The sequence below is a fragment of the Lipophrys pholis genome (assembly GCF_963383615.2).
Source record: "Lipophrys pholis genome assembly, chromosome: 15".
Taxonomy (NCBI): Eukaryota; Metazoa; Chordata; class Actinopteri; order Blenniiformes; family Blenniidae; genus Lipophrys; species Lipophrys pholis.
Genome location: NC_137642.1, coordinates 7330564 through 7351821, shown reverse-complemented (window position 1 = coordinate 7351821; position 21258 = coordinate 7330564). Strand labels below are relative to the sequence as shown.

Here is a 21258-nt window from a genome sequence, read left to right as displayed (position 1 = left end):
GAAAAAGGGGTGAGAGGTTAAAGGAGGAAATGGAGATGAAGAGTGAAGATAGAAAGTGAAAAAAGACAGAAAAGGACAGGTTATAATGGTTATTCCATTATCACCACCAGGACTAGTCAGCGTCTGTACATGCAATGCAGTCTACTTTCTTAAATCTAACACGTCTAAAAATAGTCACACAGGTTTTAAGGATGCTGAAATAACACAGCGGCTTATTTCAGCTCCATTCAGACCAAACTATAAATTAATAATAAACTGGATAATTGAAGCAGCCAACATCAAAAGAGACATTACCTTAAAACAGTAGCCCTCAAATATGAAGTCATAAAAGGTAATGTCTCTGCTTCTGAGATGAACTAAAATGAAGAAGTCACTTCATGCAGAAGCGTTGAAATCTTTTGCACAATTAGGCAAACACACATCTGCAGGAGGTGAGTCTTGCATGAAGAGCATCCGCTGTTAACAAGACAGGCTCCAGTGGACACACAAATCTGTGAATCTGACCTTGTGAGACTTTAAAAATCCAATTAGGTGATTAGTTTTTAATCAATTAGAAAATGTATTCATCAAATCGAATCATCAAAAATATACATTTAAAAAAAATAAATAAATAAAAGTCAGCACATATATACACATGGGAGAGGAGGGGGTAAAGCCAAATAAAGAGGACATGACATGTCCTTACAAACACACATGTGTCACTATGCTTGCCTTTTAGCTTTTAATCCATCACCATGCACCCATTTAAGTCGAGCCACACAGAAGACAGACGACACCAGAGACACACGAGTAACGGGAGAGACCATGAGGTGAGATGACAGATGAAGCAACTACAATGTACCCCTGCCCGGCCCCATGCCCCGCCCCTTTGCCCTGTCACAGCCAATGACCATCAGTTACTGTATGCTAGGCCTCTCCTGACCTGTGTCAAGAGCCTCGGCCTCTTCCCAGTCTCTCTCTCTGTCTGTCCACATGTCCCTCCTCCCAACTGGTGAAGAGCTTGTTAAATCATTATATGTCAATGGACCAGAAACCCTTTGCAGAGCGTAATCCTTTGTCACCTGCTGGAAATCATAGACAACCAAACATAACCAAAAGGGACAATCCGGACATTGACATATAATTGCAACCAATTAGTGGTAAGTTCATATAAGACATGGTTTGACATTTTGGGAAATACTCATGTCTGCCCTTCTAAACATTATTAGATGTGTGCTTTACATTTGCATGAGGATTAAGGGGTACTGTGGATGTTGTTGGGCAAAGAACTAGTTATTAATTTAGTCCAAATATAATAATGATGGTGTGTGTGTGTGTGTGTGTGTGTGTGTGTGTGTGTGTGTGTGTGTGTGTGTGTGTGTGTGTGTGTGTGTGTGTGTGTGTGTGTGACATATGCACAATTCTGTCACCTGTCATGTCTTCTGTGAATATAATCGGAAGTTTGAAATAAAATTATTGGTAAAACTGCCAATTCAGAAGTGTCTGTTAATATCCGAAAGAAACTCAAAACATTAGATCACGTGTCTAATTCAAGACAATATTCTGTGGTGGTCAAAGAAGCTCACTGGCTTTAACTATGTGTTAATTAACAATAAGGGACCTCCACTTCTATTTGTAACCCGATGTCTCTTCAGCAGCATCTTCTGCATCAGATGAAAAATATAGTCCTATAAAATCTCCTACATTAACGTCTTTATATTAGTGTATTTCCCACAATATCAAACTTTTTGACTTACGGTAGAGATTCAATCAAAGTGGCTGTCATAATGCCCACATACCGTCTTTTCTCTGCTGTCATGGTGCCAGTAAAGCTTAAAAAAAAAAAAAAAATGATACTTCACCCAAAATATTTTGAACATTAATCAGCCGTCCCCCGTAGGCTTGGGAATAAATAACAGCAGCTGCAGTCGACATGGATTCACCACTGGTTAGACCCTTTTTAATTCTGTTTTTGTGAAAACAATCTTCCTATTTATTTACAGAAAACGCTGAGCATCGACGTTTGTGAAAAACATTTAGATTATGTTGTCTATAAATGATCTGAAATAATGAAATTGGCATTTGAGACCTTCTTTGGTTTAATTTTAAGTATGGAAATTATTGTAGTCCGCGCTGAAACTAAACCCAATTTTCAAATATTAACATTTAAAAACACACAGGAAAAAAAAAAAAAAAAAAAAAAAAAGTGGATCTAATGATCGAAAAGACAAGCCTCAGGATTTGTTGTGAACTAGAACACTTCTTTTTATAGTCTGCGAAGAAGCTGTGAGACATCTCCCCTCTCATAAGACAGACATCGATCAGGAGTAGATATATTATCTTCTCTATGCCAATCCTATGATCATAACCTGCTGTCACAGCTTGATAGCTTAAGCACCATATTATCTTCCTTTTTAAATGAGAGGTTGCTCAAATTACTTTGATTTGGCCTCATTGGACTGTACCAAGTGCTGGTGAGAAACTACAGGGTTTTTTTCTTCTTTTTTTAAGTCGATTCTTCTTTTCTTTTTCAATTATACCTATGATGTTTCTATACTGTATAAAAAGCTCCCTTTGCGATTGAATCGTATGTCGTATTACTTCATCCATAAATTCTCTGCAGCTCTGGAAATCTGACTGGCTCTTTATTTACATTCCTCAGAGCTGCTGGCAAACATCCTCGTATTCTTTTTTATTCGTCCTCATTTCCGCTCTAAAACCTTCTGCAGTCGCATTTCGTACCCACAGAGTGCAACTATTTTGTGTTCAAAAGATAGATTTTGGGTGAAAACATCTTGTAAGACATATCTACAAACACAGAGAAGAAGGCACACGACTGAGGTTACAACACGTTCGGAACATCAAGGTTTTTTTTTATATACAATAAGACGGTGTCCGTCTATTATGAATCTCACATGACAGCAGTATGTGGTTATTATGAAAGCAGCTGCACACAAAGACTGGAGTAGCAATCGACGGCAGTAACTCAAACTCTTGATATGCACCAAGAGCCAACGTTGGTGGAGTTTGATTTACTGTGTTCTCGGGACAGAACTGGGTCTTAAATGGGTGTTTTTTATCCAGTATTGTTGGACTGTGAAGCCAAACAGGCAGGTCAAGGCTAAGATATTTATTTATATATTTATTTTTTATCATTATCTGCTTTTGCTCACACTTTAGTTTAGGGATCCATGTCAAGCCTTAGTTGTCTGGACGCCTCATGCAGAGGGGCAGCCCACTCGACAGCATCAAGATAAAGTCAGAGATCTAAAGCATTAAGACTTGAATGGATTAGCTAAAGAGAGCTATTGTACAACTGAAGCACTTGTCGACTCAGAAGTACAATTCCAGTGTGCGGTTTTGAAATTTTGTTCAATGTTTCCTGTTATCTTTTCCTCTGTGGCTCTCTCATGTGGGCGCCAGTGGCTGAGGATCGTTTGGAATTATCGCTCGCTCTGTGTCCGCATGAGAGAGGAGCCTCAGAAAAGTCCCTAAAAACGAAACAAAAAAAAAAAAAATCACCCCAACCTCTCTCCCATCATGAGAAGGAATGAGTAGATTGATCACATGATGTCTGGACTATCATCAGGGGCACACCTATTATAACTGGGTGTACTGCAGCTCTACTAAATCGGGGCCTGCGTCAGCGCCTGCTGGATCCATAAAGTAGAGTGTGGCAGTGGCATCTCTGGGCAGGACCGGGGGGCCCGGGGGTCTGGGTCTCGACCGGGGCCTTGGTGGGGCAGGGGGACCCGAGGTGGCCACCATGGCCCGGTTCTGGTTTAGCAGGCCCGGGCCAGGGCCCTGGCCCGGCGAGTTGACAGTGGTCACCTCTTTGGGCTGCTCTCGCCGGCAGTGGTTGCTGTTCCACCACGTCTCCAGCGCGGCCACCAGGAGGGCCAGCAGCAGCCCCGCAGCCAGGATGCAAAAGACACCCGCAAAGCTGTGGAGACGCAGCGCCCGTCCCTCCGGCTGGGCGTCTGCGTGGCTCTGCAGGTCACAGCGGCCTTTCTTTGGCCACCATTTCTGTTTCAGGATATCAAGGTCGCCTTTTTCCTGGAGCTCCAAAATCCTGCGGGAAAGAAAAAAAGAAAAAGGAGGTGATTGTCAAACTGCCAGGACACTAAACACATCCTTCAACGACTCTCAGTCAGAGAATATAAAACAAATGAAAATAATGAACACAATTGTTGTAAATGATCGCAACACCATTGTCAAATCACTGTAATTAAATGATAATATAGTGAAGCTCATGAATTAAAAACAATAAAAAACGCACCACTAATGCAGTTGAATTAACATGAACTGTTAACTCATTACAGATCCACAGAGAATAAAACGCTATTAAACACTGCAGTTTTCAGTTTGAAGCTGCATGGAGCCAGATTGCTGATTGATTGTAAACAGAAGCTAAAGACCGGTGCTGTGAAAACAAGGCAAAGAAGAACAATCGCGACTTCAAGCGTAATCAGTTTCATATCAGAGTGTATGAGCATTAAAACAAAGATGATCAAACACTACAGTCAGCCCATTAGTTAACACACACACACACAAACAAACAAACACACACACAGCGGGGTCGAACGGCAGCATGATGACAGCTGAGTGCAAACACCAGCAAGACAGTAAATCCGTCCCACCGGAGCAGTTAACTTCCTGAACGCTGATAATTCAACCTGTTCAACAGTGACTGGCGCAGGTCTTTGTGCATAACTCTTTACATCCATTCAGATAAAGATTCCCACGCAGGCTTATGGTGAGCGTGCACAGCCGACAAAGCTTTTGACATCAAGTCATTTATACGCATCATGAAGCATCACAACCCCTGATGTTTTCAAATGTGATTTGTAACTTGGACGAAGCTCTGTTTGCCTTTTTTTCAAATCGTTCATCATTAGACTTCCCTGAAAATGCACAATAAAAGCACTTTTGATTCAAATGAAACAATGTTAGCGTCACCCATATTGAAATTCCACCTTCATCTTCCAATAAATTCAGATTTGAGCCAGCATCCATCCAGAAAGAAAAGCTTTGACTTACTAGAGCATTTGTTTTTTTGTTTTTATATATATTTATTTGTTTTGCTTTCATATCTGTGGCTGTTATAGTGCTCGGTGGAGAAATTGCTGAGATCCATGGACACAGACTGCAAATATGTGAAGCATGAGCATTAAACTGAATAAATAGACCTTCATGTTGTGAAAACTAAATGTGAGCGTATAATACAGCCAACTTTACTTTATCTTATGGTTTCTCTCTGAAATCACAACTGTTATAACAATAGCTTATGGATGTGTGTGCAAAATCAGTCATCGCCACACAATTTACTTATAGAATGCAATTTTTTCCACATATGTGGTGAATGAATAAGCAAACTAATACACTTATTTGTAATATTGGGTAAATCAGGTCTGTCCAGGTTGCATCCCGCCGCTGCGCTCAGCTTGCTGGGATGGCCTCCAATGTTTTCAGTGACTGACTACATCATCCACGAGCAGAATGTATGCGGCCACACGTACTTCTGAGAGAAGAGGTCTCTGTACGGACTGCCGTGCTGCAGCGCCATGCCGTAGCCTCTGGTGCTCATGCTGTTTCCAGCTATAGTGAGCGTGCAGTCATCGTCTGTCAGCGCAGCGTACTCTACCACCGCCATGTCCCACAGGAAGGCGTACGACTCCCGCTTTGCCTGGAAATTTGAAATGGAAAGAATTCATTACACACACACACACACACACACACACACACACACACACACACACACACACACACACACACACACACACACACACACACACACACACACACACACACACACACACACACACACACACACACACACACATATATAATAATGCATTGATTTTATATAGCGCTTTTCTTGACACTCAAAATGCTTTACATTGCATTATTCATTCACTTGATGGTGGTAAACTACATATGGAGCTACGGCTGACTAACGGAAGCGAGGCTGCCAATCTGCGCCATCGGCCCCTGCGACCGCCACCATCTCACTCACTCACTCACTCACTCACTCACTCACTCACTCACTCACTCACTCACTCACTCACTCACTCACTCACTCACTCACTGCATTCACCCAGGCAGTTTGGGGTTCAGTGTCATGCCCAAGGACACTTCGGCATGTAGGCAGCCTCTGACTGGGAGACGACCGCCCCGCCAACCGAGCAATGCCAGATCTAAAAATCAGACACGAGCGTGAACTTTTTACGGGGTTAAATGGATGCAAAAGGCATTTTTCTTTCTTTCTTTCGACAAACATATATTATGCAGTATGTGATTAAAAATTGTCACATTATTTTCCCTCTTTATTTTTACATCGAGGATTCATCTGCCGACGCTGGTTAAAGTATGCATCCGGAGGATTGTTCCCTGGCACAATGCAATGAATAGACAGAATAATAGCGAAATATGTTTCACGGAAATTAGCATAAACACTTTGTCCAATCAAAATGAAAACTGTTTAGTCTGTCAAACTTTACACTGTATCATAGTTTTACACAGAGATTATAAAAATAGGTGCATCTTTGGGTTTTTTTTCTGCTTTTGCCTTTGCATTTCTCTGCTTGTAGCATATTTTCAGAAACACAACCGTGTGGTGTTGCCTGCAGGGTACACTGTGCAGAGTATGTACAGCATCCACAGCTGAAGTTCTAACTTTCATTTATTTATTTATTGTTTTTGAACACATTTCTCTGACTCTGACACCCCCCCTCCGGTGGTGTCCCTACCTTCTACATCTTCCCCGAGTAAGCCTGCGCTAGCACCAAAGATGAACACACTTTCTTGCACACGTCTCGTTAGGACCAAAAAAAAACCCTCATCTCATTTTCACCCACCTTTTCAATAAATAAACACATGCTGGAGTATCTGCAAATCTATGATACTGTGGACTGGGTTGAAAGACATGGGGAAGTGTTTGTTTGCTATGAGGATCAACATAATAAGTCATTAAAATAGCAGTTCTCATCAAATTAAAGCAGAATAGTCTTCCTTTGATGTATGAATCAGTACATTGCCAATTGGCCTGACTACGCTCGACGCAATTAACTGCTCATATAATAAAACTGTTTAATGCCAAGTGCACACGTCACACTCTACTGTAATTTGTCTAATTATGGATTATTGTGCAGTCTCGCTTTCGCAAGTGTGTTTTTGCGATAAACAAAGAGACAAGAAAGAATGAGCAAAATATTAATCTGGTGCCACGCACGTCTCAGCATTCATTATATTCCAGTCAACACTTACTCACGGGCCTCTGTGGAACGGGCATGGGAATAATTCAACAAACTCTCACTTTGTTTGTACCTGGTTGCGTGAGAGTGAAAAAATATACTTAATCATGATCAAGGCTGAGCTGATATTTTGCAAAACAATTGCTTCTTGAACTGAAAAGGGAACTTTGTGATAAATATTGCACATTTTTGTTCAACAAACCTTCCTTTTCAAGAATATGCTGTTTTTTTTTCAAATTTCAATAAATTGTTTAATAGCTAACACAAGAAATGTTAATTTGCACCTTTACTTATTGCATTTGTTCGTATCGAAACAAGCCACCTGAGGGACTGAAAAAACCAATAATGTAATAACGGCCATTTACACTATAACTTTGGATATTCTGAATGTAATAATGCCAAAAATGTAATAACTTGGCAGAAAATGTAACAAAAAAGGAAAATATTTTTTCCAACCATCTCTGAAAGAAAAGCGTATTTATAAACAAGAAATGAATATGAGGACTATCCCATCCACTTTATCTGTTTTCCAATTTTTTCCAAGAAATTAAGCCCTATTTATGGATTATTACAACATGGTACAGTTATTACATTTTGAAATACTTTTTTAACTTCTGTTATACTATGTGGGCTTTTTCACATTAAAAAAGGCCAAATCTAAGATATTGGCACCCAGATGTCATTATCTGTTGATACAGGGATATTTGGTTTGCATAGGGAAAATAGAAGCTCACCTTCTTGATGCCCTCGGACGGATTGGAAACCGAGTGATCGAAACCATTGTTCTTGTTCACGATCTTCCAGAGTTCTGCGAATGTGCTGTCCTGCTCCAGAGGGTTTGTCCCTTTGGCCCGGAAATACTCGTACACAGCCGATTCCCTGACTGTCCCGTACACCATGTCCACCTGCTTGGACAGATCCTGGAACGACCTAAAAACATGGGTGACACATTGTAAGAAATTACAAAAAAAAAAAAAAAGCAAGCTGTAATTTAAACACCCCTGAATCATTGTTAATATGCATCATCCCACTGAGCTCGTGTTTGCAAATAATCACAGAGAAATGTGTAAATTCTACTATTTCAACTATATAATTTGTATTATGAATATTGTTATGATCTCTTTCCCAGATTAATTTATTTTTCCACATGTACAGCCTGTTGTTAATGTTTGTTGCCAGCAAAGCTGCTACTGCTTACAATATGCCGGCCTGTAAAATCACTGCTGGGTTTTTCTACGACTGTGATGCAAGAAATCATAGATTTTAGAAGCACTTGTGGTATTCATTTTAAAAATAGTCAAGCACAAACAATTTAAAACTAGTAGAATAACTTTAACCTTTTCACTACTTTTTTCTACCGGATGAAGCAGTTTTACTTTATTACGATTCTATCTAACATAATATATTTAATGTGTTTTGTCTAGTCTGCTGGTTAAGTAGCTTTAATATTTTTGCAAGAGAGATAAATGTTATTCCCTTTTAGTGAAAAAAAATAGATTAAGTAAAGAGCGGAAGTGTAGACAAAGAGGAGGAATATCCCCCACATCCCAACCTGCAAGCCTCATAGTGACAGTCACTGCTTTGCAGAATATTTTATGAATAGTTTATGAACAGTCTGCACATTTGGAGGGCGTATGAACCCGCTTTATACGTAGGATTTGATCAACATTTTTGCACCCACGTGTTAAAGAACCCGAAACGAGACTATATGGTAAACAGTAACTCAAGCTGCTGCCAAGCTCTCCCTTTCATTCATTACTCTACATAAGCCTCTTGGCTTATATCCCTTCATACACAGAATTTTCCCTCTGTTTAAAATTCAAGATTTATCTCCCTTCTGGTTCACTCCAACCAACCAGGATGCCTGAAAGCCTCGTCTGCCTCTCCAAAAGCACATTGGAGCAAATCACCCATCAGCGTAGTCTTTACCAGCTAATTTAGCTGCACCTGTAACATGCTGCTTGCTGCCTCTGATGGCAAGGCTGAGACTTGAATCTCGGTATTCCAGCCAGATTCAAAGGAAGGAGGGAGTGTCTTCCTCAGCGATTATCAAGCTCATCCCAATAATTGGCCATTAACCCTTTGCAGAGCCTGCGTCACACTTCACTTTCCACCCGACGCGCCTCGCAATACCAATCAAGGCAGTCCTACTGTGTGGGAAGTCAGAAAGAGGGATATTTGCGGCAGCTGTATTTCATATGCAAAGATAATTGCCAATTTTGTACAGTATCGTATTTGCTGAATACCAATGTCCTTGCAATAAGTGTTTCCAGAGTCGTTTGAATAGCCATCTATCACGGTGATGATCCACTTCTTTGACCAGTATTGGAATGATATATCCTGCTGCTCTGTACATTTCGTGACATCGGCTTGTAAAAAATAACTCAGACTATTTCTATTATTTAACTTGTTTTATATTCAATTCTCTACAAAGTGAGGGAATCAAGTGGCTTATCTCCAGATGACGAAGCAGGACTAATTCCGCCATTTAATCAGAAGCCTATACGCTGTGGAAGTGTTTGTTGTGGGGAGAGAGAAAAAAAAAAGAAGTGCGAGAGAAAGAAACAACTGATTAGATAATGCATGATTTCCAGCTTATAAAGTCAAATTAAACTACAAGCTTTCCTGCACTGAGTAAAATATGCAGCATTTATTGTGTCTAACAGCTTACTTTTATGTAACTACATAAGCAGCGTGACCTGTAGGGCGTCGTAGGAATACAGAGTTAATATGTATCAGCACGGTGGATATTCAAATGCACCACCTGGAGTAAAAGGAGTAAAGGAAAAATAAAAAATAAATGAAGGTAAAGGCAGTTTATCTTGTTAATACAAATCTGGAAAACAGCACACAGATGGTGGTACATACTGAAAAGATATAAAGAAATCTTAATCACTAACAAGTGCAGCTTTAACGCCCCGTTTACGCAACCTTTTTAAGTGAAGATGGAGAACCTTTGCCGCGTTTTATGCATATGTTCATAGGAAAATGCTACTCTGAGCCACTGAAAACCTCCATGGAAAGGGGTGAAGCATAACTTTTCTTATACGCTGCTATTGTACATGCATACCACGGCCCTGGTAATCTTATAGAGAAGAGTCACCTGTAACGGCGTTATTTTCAAAATGTTGCTGCGTGAACGCGTGAACTTTTCTGACACAAAAACACAAAAAAAAGGATGCGTTTTCACTTGAAACTTTGGTTAAATGGGGCCTCCGGCAGGAACTGTACGAAATATGTTCAGTACATAGAAAACCGTACGACAGTTGGCCAGAATTTTAAGTGTTTCCGCTTGTTTACACTACCTTTGTCATATAAATGTACTTTAAACTTCAATGTGAACAGTGTGAGGAAGCCCTCTGTTCATTTCTTTTTATGGCTACAGCGAGTTAGAAAGACGGATGTACTGCAGTGTAGTGGTTGGTGCTCTCGCCTTACACCTTCTGTACCGTCTGAATGTTCTCGCTGTGCATTAATTGGTTTTTTTTCCCCCCGCCTGGCATTCTGGTTACATTCCAAAAACATGTGTTTAAGGATACGTGGTTGTTCCAATTTGTCCATACTATAACACCCTGGTGTATTCCGCATTCTGGTTCTCAGATGTTCACAAGTGTCCAAAAAGTTCATCTAATTAGTGTTAATCCATGTGCTAACCTGGAGGACAGAACATGTTGTGAAACCAATCTGAATCTCCTACTCAGACGAACCAAACAAAAACAGAGGATTAGTTTTGTGTTGCAGCATCGTAGGGCAAACATTATTTGTCTTAAGGCACAAAAATATCCTGAAGGCTTATTTTGTTCAGAAAGAACACAAGTGGAAAAAAGCCGCGCATTGTTAAAATACATTCTCAAAAATGCAAATCATACCTTAAATAATCATACAGTTGTTTATTGTTCCCATCAGACGGCACTAATGTATCATGCAGAAACACATTTTGGAATCCACAGAGGAACATGGGCAAGAATACTGAATCTAGAATGAGAGTATGGCAGTAAAAGCCCCAGCTGTTGCTTTTTGGCGGTATAGCAGAGTCGATAACTCACTTGTAAAAGGGGGAAAAAAGTCGATCTGTCCAAAAATCCTAACAACGTCTTCACTTTTCATGCTATTAAAATGAACGAAGTTGAAGTGTATCCCACATAAATTTAAAATTCAAGCCATGTCAAATCCAAGGCTTATGATGTAGAACAAACTACTGTTGTGACGAACAGCATAAAAAAAGAAAAAAAAAAAAAGAAAAAAAAAAGGATTTGAATCTTTGGAGACCTTTACTGCACATTACAATGGTTTAATAGTGTGTTTTGATTATCTAATAACATTTTAACAGTTTATCCTTTGGTATAATCTTCATAATGACACAAAGCAGACAGTCATTGAGAAATTATATCATCAAATTAGAGCAAAGCTGATTAAAACGGAGATAGTCAATGGATTCATGAGACATGTTGGCGAGATATATTACTGTACACAAAAACTAAAAGAAAGAGATGTGTTTCACCAAAAAAGTGGTTAATTATCCCGAATGTGGGCTACACACCTACACCAGATTAAAAGCTCATTTATACTCTATGTACAAACACAGATACTTGTACTTCATACAGCTTAAACGTCACTTCCTTTAAACGACCATGCATTTGAATGAGCGTTTGTCATTCAATCCACCGGAGCGGGAGAAGAAGAGAGTCATCCATCATTAAGGATGGTGATGTTAGGAAAGAGCCACAATAGAAGGCAGGGTTCCAGGTGACAGTGGTTTGTGAGGCTAATAAACCCCTTAATGTTTCACTCAGATGCTCTTTGAACATTTTTTTATTACAACATGTTAATCACGTCCAATCTCACCGCTGCGACCATGGCTACGCATAGTACATCTTGTCTGTATCTGTGAGCTTCCAGGAGTCAAACAGAAATATGAAGTCAACTAATACCAGGTAAGGACGGAAGGATTTATGTCAAGCATAAATGAGACTTCAGCCGGTTGCAGAGGAGACACCAGGCGAAGCTGAATAAACAACATTTCTATTGGGCCGAGACTGGGGACACACCCACCAGCGCCGGATGAACTACAAAAAGATTTCTCCTTGAGAACGAAAAAATGTGCTCAGAAAATATTCCACTCACGTTTTTTTCTTTTTCTTTTCGACAATTAACCAACAGAACTCAACAAACACATTCACCATTAACTGATAGCCCCAGGAAAAATACAGGGAAACCTATTTTATCATACCCTGCAGTCGTCTCGGAACATTGCATATAGTGTAGAATAAAATTAAACTGAATAATAATAATAATAATAATAATAATAATAATAATAATAATAATAATAATAATAATAATAGTAATAATAATAATAATAATAATAATAATAATAATAATAATAATAATAATAGTAATAATAATAATAATAATAATAATCTGGTTTGTATTTTTTGTAAGAAAAGACTTTACGTCTACACCAATTTTCTGAACCAGCTTCTACCCATGAATTGCTGCCTGCCTGACAATAGAACAATTCTTGAACATGGAGCTTGAGACGTGTTTCTTTCCCCCAGCCAGTCTGAAGTATGTATCTCACAAAGAAAGACAGCAATTTTGTGTACAATTTCCATGACCACCTGTCAGCTGGCTGTTCCACAGCGGTGTAAAACAGTTACCTCTCTCGAAGGAGGCATGCAAACTGATGCATACTGCATGACCTTTAGAGGTGTCTCTGGAAATGGTTCCTGGGCAGTGAGCATTCCCTTCCGTATTGTAGTAAAAAGTAATATTCAACACAATTAAAGTAGGGAGAATTGTGTCAAAAATGTTTTGTTAGAATAAATAAATAAGCCTCACACTGTGTCCATAAGGATTTTGGACAAACATCAAACGGGCAGATACAGAACCAAAGGGAGGAGAAAAATTACTATAAATGGTCAATTATTTTAGTCAAGAGGCTCCCTTTGAAGTGATGCTTCTTTATGTCTCATTAAAAATAGTCATGATCATAGCCTGCTTGTCAGAAGACTGATGACATACAGTACATGTTTAGTTTCATTTGTCATAAGTACAAAAAGCTGTGATGATGAATGTTATGGTTTTTTTTCTTTGTTTTACTTTAGATACAAATTTAAGTAAGCAAATTGACAAAATTAGACAATAATAGAAATGTATATTAGCAAAACTAGTCATGACTTCACATTTTAACAAATGACGATGTCCTGGGATAGCTGCAGCTTTGAAAGGATTTTTGGTGATAAACTCTTTGTTGGAATCATAATCAGTAGATGGTCTGCGTGATGGGGTTGTGATTTAATCAAGAAAGATGGTCCATGGCCTCAACCTTCAGGCTGACAGTGTCTTTTGTGTGTTTTTTCTGAATGCTTCACATTTCTGCTCCAATCCAGAGACATGCTCCTCCAGGCTGTATTCGTAGCACTCAATTTGCACCATAACAGAGCTGAATGCAGATAGCTTAATGAAGTAATAGGACCTGAGAAAACTGAAAATGACATGTGCAATATGTGAATTTACACATATTGCACATATTTGCCCCCTCCCAGAAAAACAATGCTTACAAATGTTTTCCCCACCCTCCATTTTCTTAATTCTTCATGCTTAACTGCACTGATTGAGCCACCAAAAAGGGCTGCTGTCTCCCTGAATAATCCTCATACGGACACACGAACACACCGACGAGGTGCGCCGTGTGCTGCTTAGCATTCGACCCCTCCACTCACATGTCCACATGTGGCTATTTGTTCAGTAGAAGACAGACCGAATGCAATCAAATCTCTCTCGGCCCACTCTTTGGGGAGAGACAGCACACCAAATTGGATTCACTTACAAATAACATTTGGACTGAGGGAAAGGCTAGTTGTTAGGCAGCAGGTCAAAAATTACAGAAACACTGTGCCAAGTGAAGCTGATAACTGATGCACGCCAATACTTTTTCAACCTAGCCTGTAGCACTTGTTCCGATTGTTGAAATAGTTTGAAATATCAGAACTACATCAGATGTACCTCACAAAAATCACATACATGTATCCAAGGCTCATAATAAAAAATAATACACGCAGGCTTACAGAAATCTTCACGACATGCAATAAATGCCCAAAGTGATATCCTTTGAGTTACCCCAGCTGAGTCTAAAGACGAAAAATGTTACAGTGGAAAATATCTTGGATGGAGTAAAAATACAAAGAGATTATTATATTTATGTGCTTTTGCTCAAGGCTTTAATGATTTTGATCATTTGTTCAAAAACCTGGTGCAGGGCCCCTTTTTAACTACCCAAGGTTGTTCATCTTGTGTTTTTCAAATTTAATGAGTTTTTCCCAATGGAGTTCAGTCTCTTTTCCCGTCTGATTGTGGTCAAACAACGAGATTAATAAAAACAAGTATGCTTTACCGGACGGCGTTGTCCATTCGCGACACGGTGAGGTAAGCAGCCAGGTTGGCGGTGTAGGACGAGCACACGATGAGGGTGAAGAGCCACCAGCTGCCCATGACGATACGCAGAGCCACCGATCCCAGGATGGAGTCGCTGCCTGTGAGGTTGGCACATTAAGGGTTAAAAACTGCCCTCGAAGACACACATCCCATCTTCATCTGTCCTCCTGCATTGCCTCAGAACTACAAACAACAATTACTTTCATTGATTTGTCTGATATCTTATTTTTCTCAGCTGGCTTGTTGTGATGCCCTGAGCCCAAGACAATGCATTCAGATTGGTTCCGAGTCGAAAGAAAGAAAGAAAGAAAGAAAGAAAGAAAGAAAGAAAGAAAGAAAGAAAGAAAGAACAAACGCATAACACAAGCAATCACGAATCAAAACAAGCACAGATTAATTTCCTCTCAGTGGACAAATTCAATAACCACACCACACAACCACTAAAACAATTTTCCAATAATCATCTATTAATCAGTGATTTGGAACAAATACCAGGAGAGGATGTATGAAGTGTAACGTTGCAAAAATGTGGAGGTGGGCTTCATTATTAGCGGGGTCTGATAGCTTTACTTTAATATTTATTATTCGGGAGCCAATAGAGTAAAAATATTAATAATAAAAACAACTTACTAACAGTATTGGTGCATGTTTTAGACCCATTAGTAGATTGCATTTTAAATGCCTTTCCAATGCCCTTCACTCTTTTATATTACAACCGTATTTATCCTCACTACATCATGTGTTTTTCCCGGCTTTCCATCTGTTCACTATGTTACCGCCGTGCTTATTTCTGTGTGAGGTAACATCACTTTTATCGATCCTCTTGTTCTTCTAGTGTTACTGGAGACATGGTGCTCGCCAGCTGTGCTTCACAAACCCACAGCTGGGCTAATACTGTTGATTCAATGTGGCTGTGATTGTTGGTAACAGATGTCGCTGGTACGTTTTCCATCCAATATATCAGTTTGCGACTGAGCGTCTTCTCTCGAAGAGTAGTTTAAAAAAAAAAAAATCTTCAAAACACATTTAAAAAAGAAAATCCCAGATGTTTTAGTCTGTCCGGGGTCAACTTGGGCCAGCTGGACTTGCAACACACTATTGGACGCTCAGAATAATTTAAAGTAATTGCATTTATTTTTTTAAATAATTTATTATGACGACAGCAATGTGTATTCAACTCCATGCCTCTTGAAATGTTACTTTTACATTTCATTTGACATCCATAACAACTTGCTTTTAGCCGTTGAAATTCATGCATGCTTCATCTTTTCCCCATCGTATCTTTTTCCTTGGTCACTCTTTTTCTCCCACAATGATCTCATTCTAGCCAAAGATCCCAAAAACAGCTCATGAGGTGCCCGAGAAGAATGTCAGCACATATTGTAATTTTGCAGAGCAAAGCTATATAAATGTCATCTGAAAGATTCACGGATATCAAATGTGATGAAAACATATTTGTCTGAAAGTGTGACAATCAACATGGCTGCAGCCTTAGGACAGCGTTGGGGGAAACAGAAGGCTTGTCGGACACATAACATTCTCGCATCACTCATTTTTATTGCATATGGCTTTGACTGATTCCGTAAGGTCATCGAATGTGAAATGTGCATCTTGTAAGTTTACTGGATCTTCCCCGACTGCAATGGTCTGGCACTGTCCTGCAGTCTCCTTCATCCCTGAAACTAATTGATTAAGCCCTTTAATCATAAGAGAAGGGAGTTATATTCATTCAATCTTTTGGCAGTGAACCCTCAGTAGCAGTCCATGTTTGAATCGGGAGACGGACGGTGCATTCTGCACTGAACATACAGAGAACAAAAACTCGCCAAGTGCTGCCTTATCATTAAGAAATCATTGGGTGGATGTGCTTGCCAAGTGTGCGCACTCTGACAATGGCAACGGGATGCATCAGCAGTCAGATCCATATCAAAGTGACCTGCGTCATTCCTGAGACAAAAAGCAATCCACTTGACTGAAACAGAAAGTGGCAACATTGAAACATGAGCCAGAAAGGAGAAGGGGAAAAAAAGGAGAGAAGAAGACAGAGGAAACATGAATTTAGCTTCTCTTGAAATACGGTGGGCGTTGGGTTAAAAAAATAAAAAAAGAGAAGCTCGCAGGCAGTTTGCCAGACTTTGATAGATGCTGTTCAGGCTTTAACATCAGTTGCTGAAGCAGTCATTTATTCAAAATGGACAAACCTGGATCTCCACCAGAGCTAAAAATGGGATGTTCTCCTTGAGAAGGGCATCTTCAGAAAATGCTGCGCCTCCAACCGAGTCTCCACTGAATCAGCATTTGCTGTTAGTGACATCCACATGTGTTTCACTTGATTGAACATTGGTCTTACTCCTCTGTCTTTAATTGCTTTTTTTTTTTTTTTTTTAGTATGTGTTTCCTCTTTTGGCTCTGCTTCATTTAGACTTTGACATTTTGGAAGTGCATGACTGCTGCTCGGTGTCCATTGATGTGCCAGCAAAGGCAAGACAAGAAGCAGTTTTTGGTCATTAGGTCATTGACGAACTCAAGCTTCAGCACCCACCTTGTTGCACAAAAGCACCGTAGACTATCCAGATGGCGCTCTGGAGTGAAGTGGAGACGGAGGGTGGCGGATGGCCTCCAGTGTTGTTCTGACAGCGGACCGCCTGAATGCGCCTGAGCAGGAAGATCATGATTCCCACCACCGGTATGGCTGCAGCGATGCAGGCCCACACAGCCAGGTCAAATGGTGCAAGTAAAGAGAAAATGTTGATCTTTTCCTCAGACTTGCGCATCAGAATTCCTACTGAGTAGTCCAGGTAGCGCTTGCTGAAATCCACCACGCTCTCCCGCTCCGGGGTGATCGTGATGGCTGACACAGCCAAGTCAGCTCGCTGTGAAGGAACAGTCACATGTTTCCACATTAGGAACTTCAAAAGGTTTCTTTTTTGAATAACGGGATTATATAGAACACCTCCTTCAAATGTTATCGGCACTAACAATTTTGGAAACTCAGATGACTTTACCATCTCCTTTTGACTATTTGCATTAACAATGTCAAAATAGCATGTATCAATGTGTTTTTTTTTTTTTAACAACATTTAATGGGGACATTAAAAACCACAAACGCTCGACCAAACTTTCCCTTAAATCTCTATGTGCGGGGTCTCAAATTCAAGGTAAACTAATGACCAATGTTGACACATTCATGCCACTTCAGTGTTGGAGGAGTACACAGAGTATGTCTCAAAATGAGAATTGTAATCAAAAATGCAACCAGTTGCAGTTTTGGATGAGGCTGATAAATTGAGCCGACTCAGGTTTACATCCCTGCGTGGCTCTCAGTTTCTCCCCATCAGGGGTGGCCACAGCGGATCGTCTGCCTCCATCTCGTCCTATCACCTCTACTGTTACACCCACCATATCCATGCATATGTCATGACATTTTAGAAAAAAGATATCTGAGAATAAGAGATTCTAGCTAAACAGCACTGAAAACTGAACTGAAGCATGTCCAATGAACCATCCTGCCTTTGCAATATGTATATTTATAGCTGTGCTGTTGTACTGAATTGCTCAAAGTCGGTTTTATTCCCCCACGATATCAGTACTGGCCACAAAAACACAGTTTGTTTTGGACTCGGGTGAATATCTCGTTGCCATTACGACTCGTGTCAGAATTTGTCAAACATTCCTTCAAACAGCAGAAATCAGACACACTTCAATCAAAGGGGGACGCCACCCACTGGAAAAAACTGATTTGTGGATAGAGGCTTTTGGCCTGTATCATGTTTGTCTGATCTTTTCCACTTTTGCTCTGCCTTGGAAATGGGCTCCGATTTCAAAACAGCGTCATGTGGCCAGATTCCCAGAAATATTATTTGGACTAAAATCTGGACCTTGACTGAGTGGGATAAAAAGGGAACTGACTTACCTTGCCAATAAGTTCTCCAATCATGCCATTCCAGGATCCATTAGGGAGTGCTGTGCCATACTTCCCATCTCCGACTTGGTAGATGTCGTACTTGAAACCAAGTATCTTGGCGAGGGCGTCCAGGACATCAATGGAGAAGCCCTTGTATCTCTTGGGCTGGCCCAGAATGTTTTCTGCCACCATCACAAAAGGCTCCTCCTGTTTGAATAAATATCGTTGGATCGGTTAACGGCATTTTCACACAATGCATACGCGTAGCTGACGATGCTGAGAAATGTGAATGTACGTGGACCGTTATCTCTGAGGCTCAAACTCTGAAAAGAGTGGGCGTCCATTCAATCACAGCGATGACATTTATTAAGATGCACCAAAAACCTCCACAGGGCCATATTGGTGACTGAAGCGAGGACATATTCCGTCATCTTAAGAATGGTGGGGTGACACCGTTATAAAGAGCTTCTAGGTGATCTGAGTTAAACTTCATCATAATAAAATAGTTTCCTTAGCAGCTCTTGACCCGTAACACATGGCGCAATGGCAACTGCTATGGTTCATCAACGTGGAAATTGCCATTTTAAATTTATTGCACCCACCCATGGCTCTCCTTTATGGGTTGAAGGTGTCAGGGCAAAATTAAATGGGTGAAGGTGGAGTAAAGAGAGCAGAGGTAGACGGAGGGGGTGGGGGGTGGGGGGTCGGGGTGGGTAGGGGGAATAGGAGGGGCGGGGGTTAAAGCGGGCAGGGGCAAATGACTTGATTAAGTGACACTGCCAGGAAAGAGCTGAGCAGAACTTATGTGAATAAATATGGTGCTGGTAAATCAAGTGTGAAGAAGAGGAAAAATGGAAAGAGGGGGAGGTGAGGCTACTGACGGGGAGGATGAGAGACGAGGCTCTGCTGCTGGAACAAGCACAAAAGTTACTTTGAGGAAAGTCGCTGCAGTATGGGAATGATAGTAGTGGACTGGAGGAGCTCCACTTTTGATGTAGACAGTGACTTCATGTTTCTGTGTTTAATCAAACAGTGTGCGTTTTTGCTACGTGGCATCTCCTGTCATTATGATTATCGTCATATTTTGAGATGAGCGCCAATGCCAAATAAAAGGTCCATGGCAACATACATTTGAACTTATCTGTTTTTACCCCGAGGCATTTTTAAAGAGTGTGCAATCTAAAAGTCATTAGGAGCTTATTACCTGCTACACTGTGGAACATGGATTTCAGAGGCCATTTCGCAGGTTTTGTGTGTGTTTGATCATGTTTCAGTAACAAGGCTTTCAGCTGTTCGCTGAGTTCAAATTCATGCCAATATATTTTTCCTGCAGTTTCCTTGAAAGAGAAGCAAAACCTCCTTTAGGTTGCATTAATTCTTGTCAGATTGCTCCAGATCTTCCTCTGACGGAGAACCCTTCATTGTGACATATCTGACAACAGGATGCCTTTAACAAGTGACTAATAGAAAACAAAACTGAATAAGGATATTTTAATGATTGTCCTTACTAATTCTCCTTATGCTGAAAAAATGTTCCTACGAAAAACTCTCTTACAATCTTACTACTTGTGTTACTTTCTAAAGCCAATCTTACATCATGCATAATAAAGATATGGGCAATTTAGGGTCACAAATGAACCTCATATGCATGTTTTGGGACTGTGGGAGGAAATCAGAGAACCCGGAAGAAGCCCATGCACACACGGGGAAATTAGGTCTGGTATTTGAGCCCAGACTCACGAAGGAATAACTGGGATCAAATTCTCACAAATGTCTTTAAAAAAACCATTCATAATCCTTATAATGTTGCATCCTACACACTATGTGGTGGCTGTGTTCTGGAGAAGTAATGGGATCTGTATCAATGATTAAATTCTCAATTTCAAAGAAACAAGAATAACGCAGGCGCGAACATGTAGAGTTAAACGGATACGAAAAGAATCCCAATAAATGTGTTAATGTGTTTCCTCCTAATTTGTGCTGTCTTTTCTTTCTGAGGTGTTTGCCTACTCAGTTCAGGTGTTAATGGATTCAGTGTACTCCCACAACTCACCAGCAGTGTTACGATCTTGAGCGTCACTCCCTGCATACCACTCTCTATCCGATTTTCCTTCAGGCTACCATTCAGACCACGGGTGGAGTCCCATGATGCCAGCTAATAGGAAAGAAAAAAAAAAGAGAAGAAAAGAAATCACATAAATGAAGAAAAGCATGTCATAACAGAAAGTGTAGCTGCCCTCCAACGGACAAAAGCGCTAAACACCTCATTAATAAATCCATCAAACACATGATTCTGTGCAGGGAAACCAAAAAAAAAAAAAGAGGAATGGAGCTCAGATCATCATCCAAGTTGCCATGATGCGACTCAGTTTGTGGTGATAAGCAGTGCTGAGGGGTTAAGTTAACATCTGAGCCGGTTACCAAGACAACAAGAGTTGGCCATTACCATGCTATCAGGACCATCTCTTTTGAGTTTCAAAAGCAGAATACTGAAATGTATTATTGACACACTCAGTGAGCAATCTGCACCCAACTTTACGCGTAATCATACAGATGGAGGCCGTGATGAAGATACAAGCCGAGGCAATGATCATAGAAGGAAAAAGCAAAGAGCGGTATCACCTCATCAGCGCTTTAAGCAGACTTGATGCACATCACGTGAACCAGTGATGTGCGACGATACCAGAC

At 40.4% G+C, this 21258-nt stretch overlaps 1 protein-coding gene across 1 annotated transcript in view; it reads right to left on the bottom strand.

The window, feature by feature from the left end:
* The window catches only part of grid1a (glutamate receptor, ionotropic, delta 1a), a 241810-nt gene that overhangs the window by 855 nt on the left and 219697 nt on the right, over nucleotides 1-21258 (bottom strand). Inside the window, exons 9-15 of the mRNA XM_080481242.1 lie at nucleotides 20624-20725; nucleotides 18580-18777; nucleotides 17209-17539; nucleotides 14626-14764; nucleotides 7967-8162; nucleotides 5499-5665; nucleotides 3811-4051 (exon numbers count right to left, since the gene is read on the bottom strand). Coding sequence (XP_080337368.1) covers nucleotides 3811-4051; nucleotides 5499-5665; nucleotides 7967-8162; nucleotides 14626-14764; nucleotides 17209-17539; nucleotides 18580-18777; nucleotides 20624-20725 — 1374 coding nt within the window. The remainder of the gene's footprint in view (nucleotides 1-3810; nucleotides 4052-5498; nucleotides 5666-7966; nucleotides 8163-14625; nucleotides 14765-17208; nucleotides 17540-18579; nucleotides 18778-20623; nucleotides 20726-21258) is intronic.